The 18,092-nt window shown below is 41.2% G+C and overlaps 2 protein-coding genes and 1 pseudogene across 5 annotated transcripts in view; 1 reads left to right on the top strand and 2 right to left on the bottom strand.

Moving 5' to 3' along the window:
* PHF10 (PHD finger protein 10) overlaps positions 1-3,992 on the top strand; it is a 19,457-nt gene extending 15,465 nt beyond the window's left edge. For both annotated transcript variants that reach the window (XM_061624426.1, XM_061624427.1), the window contains exons 10-12: positions 1,791-1,899; positions 2,135-2,323; positions 3,776-3,992. In XM_061624426.1, the coding sequence (XP_061480410.1) occupies positions 1,791-1,899; positions 2,135-2,323; positions 3,776-3,861 (384 nt within the window). In that variant the 3' untranslated portion in view covers positions 3,862-3,992. The remainder of the gene's footprint in view (positions 1-1,790; positions 1,900-2,134; positions 2,324-3,775) is intronic.
* On the bottom strand, positions 3,963-17,515 carry C4H6orf120 (chromosome 4 C6orf120 homolog). 3 transcript variants are annotated; one of them, XM_061624431.1, is made up of 2 exons: positions 17,428-17,515; positions 3,963-5,409 (listed from the first exon to the last, which is right to left on the bottom strand). In XM_061624431.1, the coding sequence occupies exon 2, from the start codon at positions 5,402-5,404 to the stop codon at positions 4,847-4,849; it is 558 nt and encodes a 185-aa protein (XP_061480415.1). In that variant the 5' UTR covers positions 5,405-5,409; positions 17,428-17,515; the 3' UTR covers positions 3,963-4,846. The 3 variants fall into 3 exon arrangements, with proteins under 3 accessions (XP_061480415.1, XP_061480413.1, XP_061480414.1); XM_061624429.1 differs by lacking the exon at positions 17,428-17,515 and adding an exon at positions 14,000-14,344; XM_061624430.1 differs by lacking the exon at positions 17,428-17,515 and adding an exon at positions 14,158-14,344.
* LOC133384190 (putative deoxyribonuclease TATDN3) lies at positions 17,368-18,092 on the bottom strand (annotated as a pseudogene).

Here is an 18,092-nt window from a genome sequence, read left to right as displayed (position 1 = left end):
CTGGGTGTTTGGAAAGCCAGCATGAGACCATTCCACATTTATTTGTTTAAACCTGCTCCTCTCTCCTCATTAGCCTGTTCTGCCTGCTCACACTTCTCATACTTTCAAAACTGAAGATATGTTCAGATGTTTTGGTGCTTGTTTTGATAAACAATGGTCTTCTGCCAAGTGAAAACCTCTAGGTATTACAGTGAATGAAAAATGGAAATGGACCGCCTTCAAGTCGATTCCGACTTATGGGCGACCCTATCAATAGGGTTTTCATGGTAAGCGGTATTCAGAGGGGGTTTACCATTGCCTCCCTCTGAGGCTGAGATGCAGTGACTGGCCCAAGGTCACCCAGTGAGCTTCATGGCTGTGTGGGGATTCGACCCCTGGCCTCCCAGGTTGTAGTCCAACACCTTAACCACTACACCACACTGGCTCTCTACCCTGTAATGTGAAACCCATTCTGGTACCAAATAAGCAGCCACACACTTAGAGGCTCCTATGATGCTGTCATAAAATGAGACGGAGCTCAAGGTACAGATCAGTATCTCAAGGCCAGCAGAAGGTGTTTCTTTTTATTTCATTTTATGGAGGAACACATCCAGGTCTGTTGGAGGTCCTTTTTTATGCCCTTGTACATAAGAAGCAAGAACAAAAATAAATATGCAGACTATCCCTGACTTGCATAAGGGATAAAATTGTTATCAATCTGTTCAAGTGTAATATGAACCAGAGTTCCACCTCTTTGTCACACTAGGTCAAAGAATAATAAAAGGGGAAGTATTATGCAGATTGGAGATGCAGGCTCAGTTGTTGGGACAACACAAACCAGCTGCAGTCTGTGGGATTCAGTTGGCATTATATGTTCTCCATTTCAGATATTGGAATTGGCAGCAATGGGGGGACAGATTTTGATTCCCAACCCTACAGCTAAGTGCCCAGTTGCAGCTTGCTTCCTTTCTCCAACATAAAGCACTAGTTTCACCTGAAGTATCTGAAATAAACTAGTAAGCTTCAATCAGCAAATACTCAGCAGTGCTGGGAAACATTTCTACCCATGGCTTGGCAGAGATTCAAGATCTGCCTTTCAGGACTGACAATACTAGGCTGGATGGGTCATTTGTTTGAGCTGATATAAGACAGCACCTTTATACCATCATGGAATATTCTACATTGTGAATAATCTCACTGGTTTTAATAACATTGCTGCCAGTGAATCTTTGCAAGGCTATAGTGTAATGCAACACACAACTCTATAAACTGCTACTTAATTCAGTTCAGAACATTCTGCCAAATTTCTCTGTAGAAATAAATATATGCAAAATGCATATGTTACTTAGCATCTTTTTTGTACGTTTATAATTTAAATGAGTTATATTTGAAGATACGTATAACTATCACTAATTTTTATGCATGATGTGCAGGCTATAGACAAAGTATAAGAGTATTAGAAAGAGTCTACATTTTCCATGAAATCTGAATCAAATTCAGATTCATTGTGCAATTTGATTGTGATTTTTAAATGATAGTGAGTTTAATTACAAATGTTTTCTTTGGCTGGAATATGTTTTGTAAATTATACATGTACTTTGTTTTGCATATACTTTAAGTAGTCTGTTCATTTCTGTTCCCAGTTTAATCAACGTTTGTCAATTTTTAATCATTCCCTTTGATCCACATCGCCCAAAAGGTTCATTAGTTTATAAAAGTTGAAATATGGAAGTACTTTTTTTAAAACAAAAAACAAAAACCTGTTATCAGTTCTTCTGGAATGAATTTATAGCCCTCTTCTACCCTTCCAGCCAAAGGCCATTCCAAATGCTATATGTGGAATTTGTCTGAAGGGTAAGGAGTCCAACAAGAAAGGGAAGGCTGAAGCACTTATACACTGCTCCCAGTGTGAAAACAGTGGTAAGTAATATAATTGCTTTAAATATATCTCTAAATTTTTAAAGTGATGACCCAATAGGGAAAAAGCTACATCCTGAAATGCAGAATCAAACTAATGCTTTTGCAGTTTTTTAAAAAGCCACTGTAGCATATCTGACATGCTGAAATGAACGCAATGTTCTGTAAATACAACATTTTAATTATTCTAATTATGCTTCTTTTGACCATTCTAGTAATGATACTGGTTTTGATCTAGGCCACCCATCCTGTCTGGATATGTCTGCAGAGCTTGTTGCAATAATTAAGACCTACCCTTGGCAATGTATGGAGTGTAAAACATGCATTATATGTGGGCAACCTCATCATGAGGAAGAAATGATGTTCTGTGATGTTTGTGACCGTGGCTATCATACGTTTTGTGTGGGGCTTGGTGCTATTCCTTCAGGTAATTATATATGCTACTCTTGTTCAGAGATTGAACCAAGATTAATGAAGCATAATCTTGCTTCACTCCTTCCACAAAGAAGTTCACACCTGAAAATTTTGTGTGTCACTTTTATCTATTTTAGTGAAATCTTGGGTGCAGCTGTTTTCTTACACACTTCATTTACTCTCTTAATTCTTGTTCATAAAAGGTGTTTAGAATTTAGGATTTAGCAGTATGATTATAAAATCACTGGAAGAAATAAGATTATTTTCATACCAAATCTTGATAGGATTCGCTGTGCAAGTTAGAGGAAAAATAAGATCTTGCAAACAGTTTGTAGCAGTGTGACTATTTAAAACCCATGTGAACCATTGTAAGCTTTTTGAAGGTAAGAAAAATCTAGTGAACAAAACAAGTCATTTGAAGCTGGTAAAAAATGTAGGTGGCTCTTCATTAAACAGTTACTGCTACACTCATTCGGGCATGTAATTACACGACAGTTTTTTCATTAGAAAAGGGCAGTACAGTGAACCCAATCCCAATGGGCCTTATTTACTATTTTTTCTGCAATACATTGAATGAGTCCCTGCATACATATACCTAGAAGTATAAAATAATAGTAATAATAATACCCTGCCCCCAGGCTACGGTCTGAAGGCAGAGGAGGCCACCACCTTGCTCAAGATAAGCAGGTCTTGGTCTAGTCAGTGCCTAGACAGAACATCTGGGAACCACATATATGCTGCCTTGGGTTCTATGATGAAAGAAAGGCGGGGTATAAATGTAATAAATAAAAATATAATAACCTGCCTTTCACCAGCAGGTCCAAGGGTGGGTTACAACAGTTTAAAATTCAATATTAAAAACAGTAGAAACAAATTACAGCCACAGGAATATGGTGGGTCCTGAAAACATGCAATCAGGCAATGTACAGCTGCCCTTACTCTCAGGCTTACCTAAGGCAATGAACAGTAGCATACTGCTTCAGTCTCAATGGGAATCATTCTCAGGGCTAGAGTGTGAATATTGGGTCCTTTGGGGAATGAAGTGAAGTACTACCATTTCTCTTTAGTAATAAACTGAAGAGGCATAGTACATACTACATGGCAGAGTGCTATAGCTCCCCTTGAATAGCTTTCAGTATATTATATGAAGAATTGAGAAGGGAGATTTCTTCCCATCATTTTGTGTATATGTTCACGCTCCTGTGACGAAGGAGGAAAACCCCTCAAATAATGTTCCTGACATTTAAGATGCATAAATTGAAAAACAGCCCAATCCAAAATAGGCTCGCTTAAAAAGCAAGTCCCACATTATTCAGTGGGACTTAGTCCCACGAAAGTGGTCATAGAATTGAAATGTTATTTACATTTGTGTCCTTTCTACTCGGCACTCCAAAAGCACTTGCAGCAGCCTTTTTACACTAGTAGATGTTTGATCTTCTGTTAACTGACACCTCTGATTTTGTAGGCCGCTGGATTTGTGACTGCTGTGAAAGACAACCTCCAATACCCAGAGGTAGAGGGCGAAGAGGGAAGAACAGCAAAGAAGGCTAAAATCAATATGTACACTCTTACATAAACATGCACAAAGCAAGTGCTAAACTTGGTGCTATTTTACCCACCACTCTGTATAAGGAAAAATACCACTAAAAACATTTTTTCACCAAATAAAGTTTTTAATTTTAGTAGGATGGGGAAGATTATTGGATATATTCTATTCCAGTAGCTTTGCTTGACAATCCCACGCAGAAGAAATGTGATTGTGTCAATTCTGTAAATGTATCATTTGTCTCATAGATACAGTGCTGCTACACAGCAGTCACTGCATCACATACATATTTATTGCATAGCAATCACTTGTGCTCTCTGTCCTGCTCAAAGAAAAGGATTGGATCAGTGGTTGGCAATTACTATTTTCTGACAGTACTTCTTTACTTAACAGCAACTCCCAACACTTTCCAAGAAACAATTCTCTCAAGTGGTACAAATCTCTTATGACGCAATTAACGTTTACAGCAAAAGATGTAGAGCTTACTTTGGTCAGGCCAAGATATACAAAGCTGCTCCATTCTAACTGCAAGAAAAGGAGTACAACCCATAGTTTCCATTTTAGGACATTGTATGAAAGCAGCCTTATTTAAATGGCTTTCATATTCCAAATGCTGCTGGTATTTAAAAATGGTACTTGCTCTTTTATATGGAAGAGTTTCATGGTATTTATAATTGAAATGTGTTGAAACACTGCATGGAAATTTGTCTTTCTACTATTTTTAAATTTTGTATAAAAAACAGTTTTTTTTTCAAAATCACAGTGAGCTGTAATAATCACTTATATTTGACCCTGATCAGTTAAGGGAAAACTGTACAAATACTGTGCCCTTTACAGTGTACCTCTTGGAAAAGTTTATAATACAAAATTAGTTATGGCTTTATTTCCCCCTCCCTGGCAAAGAAAGTACCAGTTAGTACTAATGTTCACAGAATAGCATTCATTCAATTGTCTACATTGTTCACACTTGAAGACATCTAAGCTTTAAATCTAAAAGAGAATTTCAAGTATTAATTTTAGTATTCCAATTAGAATAGTCCAGAAGACTGATTCTTCATCCTGAGACTCATCTTCTGTTGCAGGGAACTGCTTCTGGTTCAAATCCATATCCTCTGGATTGTAGGAGCCGCCACCAAATGGAGATTGTACAACTGTTGGGTCATGGTATATTTTCATTTCAAATTTACTTTCCAGGTGATAAGGATGGCCATAAATCCCTATTCCCACTGGGCGGCGGAATTGTGCTGGCACATAAACCACATCTTGGCCGCAAGTTACAGACTGCAGTTCATAATCGTCAAAACTGGGGTGAAGGGTCGCATCAGAAACATACAAGTCTGCATCACCTTTTAAACTCTGCATCTGAAGCACTATCTTCCCTTCATGAGTTAGCCTTAGGTAGCTGTAGTTTCCACCACCAATGTGACCATGAAACATACGAAGCAGAATCCATTCGTCAGGTACAGCTTCTTCCTCATAAGCACTTGCTCTTAGGAGTCCTTGAAAAGCAAGTAGTAGTAGTAGGACCCTCTTGCAGTAAGCTGCCATAACACCTGTGTTAGATACAGAAAAATATTGTGCTGTCAAATAACAATCTATTTCTCCAAGAGGGGCTTTGAAAATTTATAGAAAGTTGCTCTCATTTAAGTAGCTACACTAAGTTGCACTCTTAGCAATTGTTACTACACTCACAACAGTTTGCAAAGCTACACCAATATGGAAACATATAGGAGATATTCAGCAAAGTTAACAAGCCAATCCAAATGGCATGAAGAACCAAACTACACAATGCAGGAGATATGTATCCTATAGTTTGATCCTAAATTGTGGTCTGTGAGCTTTTGTTAATTACAGCTTTTGTAAAAAATGAAAACAGCAACACTTTAGCATTAAGGACGTGCATACAAAATGTAAGTGCACTCCTACAAAAAGTTGCAATACACAATCAGTTAGGAATTATTTCCAATAGCAACATATGGACCTACTTCTTTGTGTAATGTGAAAAGAAACAGATCCTACATAGATAACTTTTTTTAAATTACCAAATTGCATTTCCCCCCATGAACATATACTTCCACATATATGAAGCCTTATTTATTTATTTTTATTTATTAAATTTATTAGTCGCCCATCTGGCTGGTTGTCCAGCCACTTTGGGCGACGTACAAGATAAAAAACAATACATTAAAATGTTAAAATGTAAAACCATAACAGTAAAAACCTAACCCACCCCAAAAGCCTGCCTGAAGAGCCAGGTCTTCAAGGCCCGGTGGAAGCTCATCATAGAAGGGGCATGTCCATAACCCTTGTCCATACACCATTTCCTCAGACTTGCACTCCTGTGCATATTTACCTGGCAGTGAACACAGTGGATTATTATACAGCCACAAGAGTGGCTGTATACTATAACCAATGCAGCTTTTTCACATTCCGCAATGTTAAATTGAAAATACCCTCATGCCATTCTGATGCTTCCCATAAGCTCATTTCAAAACAAAACCTTACAAAACTTATAGTCATGAACTCAGAAACACTTAACAACCCGCTCAATTTTCATGGCGATACACAAAACAGACAGAGAGAATCGAGAGTTCAAAGTCTAAAGAGAGAAAAAACCTCTGAGCCCTTTTGGACTTTTTTCTCAAGAGTTCTCATAATCTGTTGAAATTCATTAAAAATCAGCCATGTTCACAGAGTACCTGTAATCCTAATACTGACCTTGCCCCATACTCTGACCTTCATCTTCTGCAGTTTAAAAGTTTAAAAAATGCCTGCCAGATTTTTAATTAATTTAAGAAAGTTTGGCTAGAAGCCTATAACATGGTCATGCTCAGTAAGAACCAACTGTCAGTGTTCTAAAAGCCTCACAGCTGCTGGGCTTGGCTAATCGGGGCCACACCCACACCAGACTTTGATTTCACTTGAGACAGTCATGGCTTCCCTCAGAGAATCCTGGGAAATGTAGTTTGTGAAGGGTGCTGAGAGGTGACTCCCGTTTCACTGAGAGAGCTCCAGTGGCCAGACTGGTTTAACAGTCAGCCACTCTGATTGAAGGTCTGTGAGGGGAACAAGGCGTCTCCTAGAAAGTATTATTAAAGCTAGATTAACTAAGCACATAGAAGAACAAGCCTTGCTGAAGCAGAGCCAGCATGGCTTCTGCAAGGGAAAGTCCTGTCTCAGTAACCTATTAGAATTCTTTGAGAGTGTCAACAAGCATATAGATAGAGGTGATCCAGTGGACATAGTGTACTTAGACTTTCAAAAAGCGTTTGACAAGGTACCTCACCAAAGGCTTCTGAGGAAGCTTAGCAGTCATGGAATAAGAGGAGAGGTCCTCTTGTGGATAAGGAATTGGTTAAGAAGCAGAAAGCAGAGAGTAGGAATAAACGGACAGTTCTCCCAATGGAGGGCTGTAGAAAGTGGAGTCCCTCAAGGATCGGTATTGGGACCTGTACTTTTCAATTTGTTCATTAATGACCTAGAATTAGGAGTGAGCAGTGAAGTGGCCAAGTTTGCTGACGACACTAAATTGTTCAGGGTTGTTAAAACAAAAAGGGATTGCAAAGAGCTCCAAAAAGACCTCTCCAAACTGAGTGAATGGGCGGAAAAATGGCAAATGCAATTCAACATAAACAAGTGTAAAATTATGCATATTGGAGCAAAAAATCTGAATTTCACATATACGCTCATGGGGTCTGAAGTGGCGGTGACCGACCAGGAGAGAGACCTCGGGGTTGTAGTGGACAGCACGATGAAAATGTCGACCCAGTGTGCGGCAGCTGTGAAAAAGGCAAATTCCATGCTAGCAATAATTAGGAAAGGTATTGAAAATAAAACAGCTGATATCATAATGCCGTTGTATAAATCTATGGTGCGGCCGCATTTGGAATACTGTGTACAGTTCTGGTCGCCTCATCTCAAAAAGGATATTCTAGAGTTGGAAAAGGTTCAGAAGAGGGCAACCAGAATGATCAAGGGGATGGAGCGACTCCCTTACGAGGAAAGGTTGCAGCATTTGGGGCTTTTTAGTTTAGAGAAAAGGCGGGTCAGAGGAGACATGATAGAAGTGTATAAAATTATGCATAGCATTGAGAAAGTGGATAGAGAAAAGTTCTTCTCCCTCTCTCATAATACTAGAACTCGTGGACATTCAAAGAAGCTGAATGTTGGAAGATTCAGGACAGACAAAAGGAAGTACTTCTTTACTCAGCGCATAGTTAAACTATGGAATTTGCTCCCACAAGATGCAGTAATGGCCACCAGCTTGGATGGCTTTAAAAGAAGATTAGAGAAATTCATGGAGGACAGGGCTATCAATGGCTACTAGCCATGATGGCTGTGCTGTGCCACCCTAGTCAGAGGCAGCATGCTTCTGAAAACCAGTTGCCGGAAGCCTCAGGAGGGGAGAGTGTTCTTGCACTCGGGTCCTGCTTGCGGGCTTCCCCCAGGCACCTGGTTGGCCACTGTGAGAACAGGATGCTGGACTAGATGGGCCACTGGCCTGATCCAGCAGGCTCTTCTTATGTTCTTATGTTCTTAGCAACTCTCAGCACCCTTCACTAACCACACTTCCCAGGATTCTTTGAGAGAAGCCATGACTGTCCAAAGTAAAATAAAGGCCTGGTGTGGATGTGGCCAGGGACAGCTTTGGTTTAAATCTGGGTGGGAGGCTACATGTTCCTGCTGTAGAATAAAAAGGTGGGGGAAACGCTGAAAAGCAATGATACCGTTCACAATGTTTTCCTTTTGCACTCTGCTATCTTTTTGGCGCCTTTTGAAGACTTTTCCTCTTTTAACAAGCCTTTTAAATTGAGACCAATCCCAGTCTGCGTCTGTGTTAGAATTGCTTTTAATATGTTTTCTTTAATAATGTTTTTAACCTTTTTTTAAAATGTTTTTAAAGCTTTTTAAAAAATGTTTTTAACATTGTTTTGTTTTAATGTATTTTAAGGTCTTTTTATGATGTTTTAAAGTGTTTTCATCGTTTCTGTTTGCCGCCCTGGGCTACTGCTGGGAGGAAGGGAGGTATATAAATCAAATAATAAATAAATAAAGGAAAGGGGCTTCCCTTCTGCCCAGTACCCACCCACCCAATCTCCTCCCCCTCCCTGCCCCTCCCCCAGATCAGTGATGGACTACAACCTGGGAAACCAGGGGTCAAATCCTTCCACAGCCATGAAGCTCACTGGGCGACCTTGGGCCAGTCACTGCCTCTCAGCTCAGAGGAAGGCAATGCTAAAACCATCTCTGAATACCGTTTACCATGAAAACCCTTTTCATAGGGTCAACATAAGTCAGGATTGACGTGAAGGCAGTCCATTTCCATTTTCAAACATGACTGCACAGAAATAAATCCCACTGAACTCAAAAATTATGCAAACAATCAAACCCACCCACCCTTCTCCTCCCTCCTTCTTGCCTCTTCCCTCCCCATTCCTTTGCCCCTCCCTCCCCAACCCCTTCCAATCCCCTCCTTCCCCTTCCCCATGGTCAGTTTTACCTATCTTAAGCATGATTGCACGGAAGTAAATACCATTGAACTCTATAAGACTGCAAATGATCAAACCTGTCCTCCCCCCTCGGTCAGTTTTTCCTATCCTAACCATGATTGCATAGGAGTAAATCCTATTAAACTCAATAAGCCTGCAAATGATCAGACCTGCTTTTTCCCCTCCTTCCCCTCCCCTCTTCCTTCTTCCTCCTCCCCTGCCCACTCCAGCTCTCCCTCACTCCCCCCCCAGTCAGTTTTACCTATCCTAAGCATGATTGTACAGGAGTAAATCACACTGAATTCAATAAACATGCAAATGATCAAACCTGTCCTTCTCCCCTCCCCGTCCTGCCTGCTCCCATCCCAGTCCTCCCCTCTGTGTTTCCTCCCCTCATCCCCTGTGGTCAGTTTCACCTATCCTAAGCATGATTGCAGGGGAGTAAATCCCACTGAACTCAATAAGCATGCAAATGATCAATCCATTCTCAGCAAACTTGCACAGGATCCCGTTTCTTACCTCCTGGATTAAAACAGGGAAATTCACTAATAGGCAAAAAACCTTGCGGTTTAAGAATGTACCTGTAGCCCACAGATATTTCTATCCAACTCTAAAAAGCAGGGAAATTGGGCAGCTATAGTGAATGCACCAGGGAAGCAGGAGACCTGACCTCCTCTCTGAGATATTGGACTGCCCTACAAATTTGTCAGAACGCAAACACAATTTGGGTTGGTCTTTCGCAGTCCAATCCACTTAAGAACATAAGAAGAGCCTGCTGGATCAGGCCAGTGGCCCATCTAGTCCAGCATCCTGTTCTCACAGTGGCCAACCAGGTGCCTGGGGGAAGCCCGCAAGCGGGTCCTGAGTGCAAGAACACTCTCCCCTCCTGAGGCTTCCGGCAACTGGTTTTCAGAAACATACTGCCTCTGACTAGGGTGGCAGAGCACAGCCATCATGGCTAGTAGCCACTGATAGCCCTGTCCTCCATGAATTTGTCTAATCTTCTTTTAAAGCCATCCAAGCTGGTGGCCATTACTGTGTCTTGGTAGAGCAAATGCCATAGTTTAACTATGCGCTGAGTAAAGAAGTACATCCTTTTGTCTGTCCTGAATCTTCCAACATTCTGCTTCTTTGAATGTCCACAAGTCCACTTCCTATGTAGCTTGCAAGAATTTGGTAACATGTGCCTCTGAGCATATGGTGAGTGGTGGCAACACCTGCAATCAGCCCAAAGAATGGAAAGAAGACATGTACTGTGCTGATCATGTTTTAGCAGGGAGGAAGCAACATTATTAAGACAGTTGATATAGTTCAGATGGTCACTTTGAATATGTCTGATTTCCTTTGCAATTTTAGTGAAGTTTCCTATAAGAAATCATTTTCTTTTGTTTCTATTTCTGTGAATATGTGACGTAGAGCAAAATTTGCACTAAAAAAACTCCAAACATAATTGTGGAATAATGGCACTGACTTCTGCAGAATAGTCTCCGGTGGACCTCAGGAGTGTCTCAATTTGCACAAGATAAAACAGTGGGAGATGAAATATATTCTAGCAAAATGCTAGGTGTGCTCTATGTTTTTAATTGACCGTGCCCACCTTGCCTTAAATGAAGTGGTTTAAACATAGCAGGCTGAAAACATGCCACCTCTTTTTTCCCACAGCTAAGAGTCATTGCTGAAGTAGCAACATATTGTAATTAGTCTGATTTTACATCAAACTGCAGTTTCAGATTCAACTGTTAATGCACCCAAAATAGAAATAAAACATAACCTCCAATTTGAAACACAAAAGGCTGTCTTCACCATCATATGACATTGACCAATAAAAAGGCTTTGAAATTAATAAAATAAATTTGACACAGATTTCTAGGATGAATAATGAGGGAAATAAAATTTTCTAGTTTAGATTCTCTGTAGAAACAGTAACACATGAATGAAGCAAAGTAAGAAGAACAACAAACATACACAAATATAATTCTCTATCTTTGGAGATGGCAGGTGTTGCCACCACTCACCATAGGCTCAGAGACACGTTAGCAAATTCTTGCAAGCTACACAGGAAGTGGATTGGACTGTGAAAGCCCAACCCAAATTGTGTTTGCATTCTGACCAATTTGTAGGGCAGTCCAATATCTCAGAGAGGAGGTCAGGTCTCCTGCTCCCCTGCCCAATGTCCCTGCTTTTTAAAATTGGATAGAAATATCTGTGGGCTACAGGTACATTCTTAAACCGCAAGGTTTTTTGCCTATTAGTGAATATCTAATACTGCCATTGTGCTTGTGCAGTAGACTTCCACTTGCACAATGGAACTTCCCCCTCCTCTCCAGCTCCACCACCACAGCCTCAACATCTGCTCCAGAAGACTGGGGGACCATTGAAGACACAGGGAACTCCCAGTGTAGGAGGGGAACTCCACTTGCGGAGCACTGGATACAACCCAGTGAGACTTGCAGAACAATCTTAACTCCAGCCAGCCAGCCGAGTGGGCTGCAGCAGACTGCCATTGCATGCACAGCTCTGCCACTCTTGGAAGACCGGTGTGTGTGTGTGTGACCAGACCTGATACTATCATGTGATGGTGGCGGGCCTGGCTCAGGATCCAATGCTCTGCTCCAGAGGAGTTATTGTTTGGGGCTGGCTGCCACCTCCATCCCCCACATGGGAGGGGGGGTGGACTGCAGCCTTACTTCTGAATTAACATGCACAGGTTTGTGCAGGAAAACTACCATGTTTTCATGGGAACAGGCCACAAAGATGCTCCAGCCTCTGCAGTAACTTAGAGCAACAATTTACCCTGAGTTCAAAGAATACAACACAAGAATCAGATCTGCATCTATGTTGTGGATAGGCTGGTAGCACATAAAGGCTGAACCACATTAAATTCTGACTAGCAAAAACAAAACACTCACTGTTAGAAAAGCACAGAAATTGGGAAAGATGGCACAGGCCAAAATTTATTGATTTGTTGTACGTATATCTGTCCTTCACCAGATGGTCTCAGGGCAGTTTACAAAAATATCACAACAAACATTTCTAGCATCTTTAGTACATATTCCTGCCTAGTGTTAACCTCATTCTGGTTTAGAGGCCTTCACACACATTAATCTAGTTCTAGAGAAATATTTGACATTTGCAGATATTAATGTAATGCTGAACTACATTCTGGTACTATGGGACCTCACTGAGGGGCAATGAAACTAGATCCTGCAGGTGCCAGAGGTGGCAAAGTTGCAACAGTTGCAAACTGTGCAATATTGGAAAGAGGATCTTTCACCCTCTATTATGCAGTGGACAAAGGATCTGTTAACAGTGGCAGTGTACAAGCAGGCATCTTTTCACAGGCAGCAGCAGGGCAAGAAGTTCTGACATTTGGTCTGCATGCACAGATTTATTTTCATGAAGTGGAATTGAGCAACATGCCTGAGCTTCACTATCTAAGGTGATCTGCTGATTATGGAGACTAGAGCAATAACCCCTGATTTCCCCCTTTCTCTACTATACTGCTTATGTCTGTGTGTGTATGTGTGTGTATGCATGGTCTATTTGAGTGTCTCTTTTTTTGTTCCATAGAAGTGTTGCTTGATATTGCATAAAAATTATAAATAAAAAACCACAATTAACACAAGTAGAAATTATCTTAAAAACATACAATAAAACTACAAAACTAACCAATAACAAAGTTATCAAAACAACAGCACAGAACAGCAACCTCGCAGGAGGGAAGACATCCACTCAGCCAAAGGCTTGGATAAATAGGTGCATCTTCCCCAATCATCAAAAAACATAATGATGATACAAGACACACCTTGATGGTGAGGCCATTCCATAACCTGGGGCCCACACTTTTTTTACACCTGGCCAGACTGATGTGGAAGGGGGTGCTCCTTCAGATATTTAGACCTCAAGTTGTTAAGGCTTTTCAGTAGCGACATGCGGTGGGTAGGAGCTGGCTGCTGCTTATCTGGAAGGAGGTGAGGGAGGGGCTGCATCAGTGGGACCAATCCTGCACCTCGATCATACCCTGCCCTGTCAAATAAGCATCAGTGACGGTGTCAGTAGGGTAGCTCTGCCCCAATCCACCTGCCACTACTGGACTTTATAGGGCAGTGTTAGCACCTTAAATTGGATTTAGTACCAGCTTGACAGCCAGGGCAGATCTTTCCAGACAGTGTAGTTATGTGTCTGGACAGAACCAACCTACCAGCAACCTCTTTTACTTGAGGGAGTTGCATCTAGTCCAGACAGAGAAATTTTCATTGATATTTAGACCCACCTGTGGAACTCTTTTAACACAAATCTGTTTGAACTTTTAAAGACGGAATTTGGGGAAAGGGGCGGTGGTGGAGGAGGGGTGCGTGTGTGTGAGTGAGTGAGTGAGTGTGAGTGTGTGTGTGTGTGTGTGTGAGAGAGAGAGAGAGAGAGAGAGAGAGAGAAGGACGGAGGGAGAAGGAATTGTGGGTAGAATACCTAAAGAGGCGGAGAGAATATGGAACACACTTTTACGGGGAAGGCTTTGAGTCCTTCATTTGCAATCTGCTTCTCCCATTGTTGTTTTGCAGCTAAGAGCCGGGAGGGGGGGATATGTCTTCCCCAGCCTTTTAAGCACTGCCACAAAGGCAGGGGGAGGGGTACGAGAGAAAGGAAAAATATTTACCCCATAGAGCTCTCTGGAGCGGCTGCCTCTGAACTCGCATGCGGTCCTGTGGAGTGCCAGCTGAGAAACGGAGCACCCCACTCCCAGTTTCCCTGCACCGTGCAAGGCCCCTGAAACGTCCTGCCACTGACCGCCGCCCCCTCGAAGCCCGCGCTCACCCTAGCGCCAAACTACTCCGCTCCAGTCACCATCGAAGAGGCCGCCAGAACCTCTGACAGAGGGAGAGCCAAACGCAGTTCTTCAAGCCCGCGACAGCGAGAGTAATCTGTAGCATCGCGAGATTCGAGCTAGAAATTCCTGGTCTTTTCTGTTGATAGATTTGTTCCGCCAAGGCCGAGGTGGGGAAAAAAGAGGCGGGGCAATTGATGGGTGGCAGGTATGGCGGACTAGTCAAGCGAAGTTGCTTTCTTTTTGTGTCTCCATGGCAACGGGACACCAAAGAAACAGAACCTGCGCTCTGTCCGAAGTGTGGACTCAGCCAATGGCTGCGCGGAACTTTTAAAAATACATAACATTTTATTTAAACATTTTGGAACACATAAGTGCTCGTTATTCTGCAACTACATTCACAAGCTTGAGAAAATTTATTTAATCCGGTGTTTCAGCTAAAATAGGCTTAGACATCCATTTAAAAGAACACCTGTTACCACAAATAAACCTTTAAACGCAGACTAAAAAGGCATTTTTTAAAAATACCGAGTTGAACTGATTTTCTAGTATGATTTATCTCCAGCATTGGTAACAACTATTTTGTCTTGGAGACCTGCATGGTACTAGCGAATAGGTTTTTGCTTTGCTATTTTATTTCTGGGTTGTTTTATGTAACCCGTTTTAGAGAGATTTAACCTGTTTGTAATATGCTTGGCACTGTCTGCGGTTAGCTGGCTGCTCTCTTTGTTCCAAATGAGCGCTGGATTTCGTATGCCCCAATGATGGGCATATTTTTATTTGCACTGTGATATTGGTATTGATATTTCAAGAAAGTATTGATATTTTCTCAAAATATTGATATTTTCTTTAAAATATCAGTATATTTGTTTTTCCAGCGGGAAAATAACTCAGAAAAAGCAAGGGGCAGCAGAGAAAGGGAGGCAGATAACTCCACTTCTTTTCAACCACCAAACTTCAGGAAGCGGTGGGGGCAGGAGGGAGTAGAAATACTGCGCAGGTCAAAAATATTTGCACATGCCCAGTAACTGAGAAACTGGAGGGAGTAAAAATGTAAAATTAGAGGGCGAGGCCACACGGAAACAGCAACACTAATCCTTCCCAGAGGAACACCTACCTCTGTGAATGGAAAACAACAGATTTAAGCTACCATTGGGCATGAAGTGTGGATCTTGCAAATCTATTACAATGGTAAAAGCTATTACAATGGTATTTGCTATGAAGAAATGCTTCCATGTGGATAAGCTCTCAGTAAGGCTTACATCTAGAGATAAATTCTGCTAGAGCAGGTGTTCCCAAACTGTGTTCTACTACAAGCTTCATTCATGTGATCTGCAGCATGTCAGCAATACAGTATTCATATTGATTTTAATTTTATTTTTATTGATGCTTTTATTTGACACTATTTTATTCTATGAAATTCAGATTGTAACACAACAAAATACAACGTAAGAAATAAAAGCAATAAAATACAATTAAAAACCACACAGCGTCAAGTACAGAGCATTACAATTACTACAACAGGCAGAAAGATCATTAAGTGGTCCTCCAAGACCCTCAGCAATTTTCATGAGGTCCAGGGAGAGTTTGGGAACCACTATGCTAGACAGTATGGTGCAATCTGCCTTCTATATATCTGCTGTCTATATAAGAGCATCTAAAACACAAGAGGAACACATCCCAAACTTTTTCTCCAGGGTCCACTTGAAAATCGCAGAGTCTTGGCAGGCCACATAATTTTTTTTGTCTGTTTCAGCAATTGTAATGCACTGTGCTAGATGCTATATGATTTTTAATTGTATTTTTACAGACAGGCTGCAGACCACCTAAATGACTGAAGCTCACTTGGGGGAAACCCTGCACTATAGTGTTTGTGACGTCCAAGTGAGGATGTCTGGTATTTGAGAGCAGTAGAAAGGGGGAGTGATCTGTTGATGAATACCAAGATTCTGGGGCTATTGTTGCACATACCCCAATCTCTAAGTTGTGAGAGACTCCCAGTGGTTTCTGTGCTTACCCAGGGTTCAGTTTCTTTGGAATGAAGGGGACTGGAGACTATGGTGTCTTTGTGATATATTGTTTTATTTATACATACAACCTGAGCATAAGATGGAAGGGGCTCACAGCATTAACACTCTAACAGATCTTGCTTCCCCATTAAGTTTCTGGGGATACCATGGCTTGAGATTGAGCACATAGAGCAGTTAAGGCTCTCTCTGTTTTCCAGCTTCCCAGCTCTATATTAGACTCACTGGCACACAGACTACCTCCTGGCCCCAGGATGCAGCCAGTTGTTCCTATAGTAACACATTTCCTCTTGAGCAAGTCTTTGTTGTTGTTGTTGTTATGTGCCTTCAAGTCGATTACGACTTATGGCGACCCTATGAATCAGTGACCTCCAAGAGCATCTGTCGTAACTGCTCTGTTCAGATTTTGTAAGTTCAGGTCTGTGGCTTTCTTTATGGAATCGATCCATCTCTTGTTTGGCCTTCCTCTTTTTCTACTCCCTGCTGTTTTCCCCAGCATTATTGTCTTTTCTAGTGAATCATGTCTTCTCATGATGTGTCCAAAGTATGATAACCTCAGTTTCATCATTTTAGCTTCTAGTGACAGTTCTGGTTTAATTTGTTCTGACACCCAATTATTTGTCTTTTTTGCAGTCCATGGTATGCACAAAGCTCTCCTCCAACACCACACTTCAAATGAGTTTATTTTTCTCTTATCCGCTTTTTTCACTGTCCAACTTTCACATCCATACATAGAGATTGGGAATACCATGGTCTGAGATCCTGACTTTGGTGTTCAGTGATACATCTTTGCATTTGAGGACCTTTTCTAGTTCTCTCATAGCTGCCTTCCCCAGTCTTACCTTCTTCTGATTTCTTGACTATTGTCTCCATTTTGGTTAATGACTGTGCCAAGGTATTGATGATCCTTGACAAGTTCAATGTCCTCATTGTCAACTTTAAAGTTACATAAATCTTCTGTTGTCATTACTTTATTTATTTATTTATTAAATTTATACTCTGCCTTATGGCCAAAAGACCCTCAAGGCGGCTTACAAAAAACACAAACATAACAATACATCAATAGAACATAATACATCAATAAAATGATACAATTCTCAAAATTAAATAACAATTCTCAAAATGAAATAAAAAATAACATTATTAAAAGCAAATTATTGAGCAAGTGTTACTTTAAATACTTGTATATACATGTATACATTGCTGATCTTGATAAGTATCACAGTCTCTTACCTGTTTCTCAGGACCTAGCGCAGGAGAGTCAGTTTCTAAGCAAATGTTTTCTAGAGGCAGCTGTTTCACAAGTTTCTGCTTCTGTTCACTCCTTACAACAGATGGAGGGATGGAGAAAAAATACCCAGCATTAACCCCTTCCATTCCCACTGATGGTTTGCCATCAAATGCATGGAACAGCACCCTTTCAGCACCTTGTTCCTTTAAGAGGTTAATGGTTGGCCTTCCAGCTGAGCGGGAGTGAACATTTACAGGCAAATCAAGTTGTTTGGCCAGCTGAATCTGTTTGATCAAGACTTGTCTTTGCCCTTCTTTCTGCTCCTCATTGCTGGCAAATCTGGGAGTGAAATCCAGACCAACTTCTCCAATTGCCAACAAATGGTCCTTATAGAGTTCTATGAGTGGCAATGCTTCATCCAGATCCTTTCAAGCAATGCTGCGCTCATGTCCCATTGGAATGCTTTGAACTGGATGGATTCCCAGACATGAAAAGACAAATCCTGGGTACCTTTCTGAAAGTTGAATAATTTTTTCAAAATCTCCTGAGTGTTCAGCAACTACCACCAGAGCCAAAACATTAGATTTTTTGCATCTTTCAACACACCTTCAATGTCCCTTTGGAACTCGGGCGCCGTGAGATGACAGTGACAATCTACCATCCCCAT

The sequence above is a fragment of the Rhineura floridana genome, chromosome 4, assembly GCF_030035675.1.
Source record: "Rhineura floridana isolate rRhiFlo1 chromosome 4, rRhiFlo1.hap2, whole genome shotgun sequence".
NCBI lineage: Eukaryota > Metazoa > Chordata > Lepidosauria > Squamata > Rhineuridae > Rhineura > Rhineura floridana.
The sequence above is the reverse complement of the archived record's forward strand: the minus strand, read 5'-3'. Positions and strand labels throughout refer to the sequence as shown.

Bases quoted from the DNA above. Each gene is read 5' to 3' on its own strand.
- C4H6orf120 (XM_061624429.1), bottom strand. From the start codon at position 14,039: ATGCGAGTTCAGAGGCAGCCGCTCCAGAGAGCTCTATGGG. The intron at 5,410-13,999 runs GTAAATATTTTT...TATCTAACACAG, and splicing joins GCTCCAGAGAGCTCTATGGG to GTGTTATGGCAGCTTACTGC.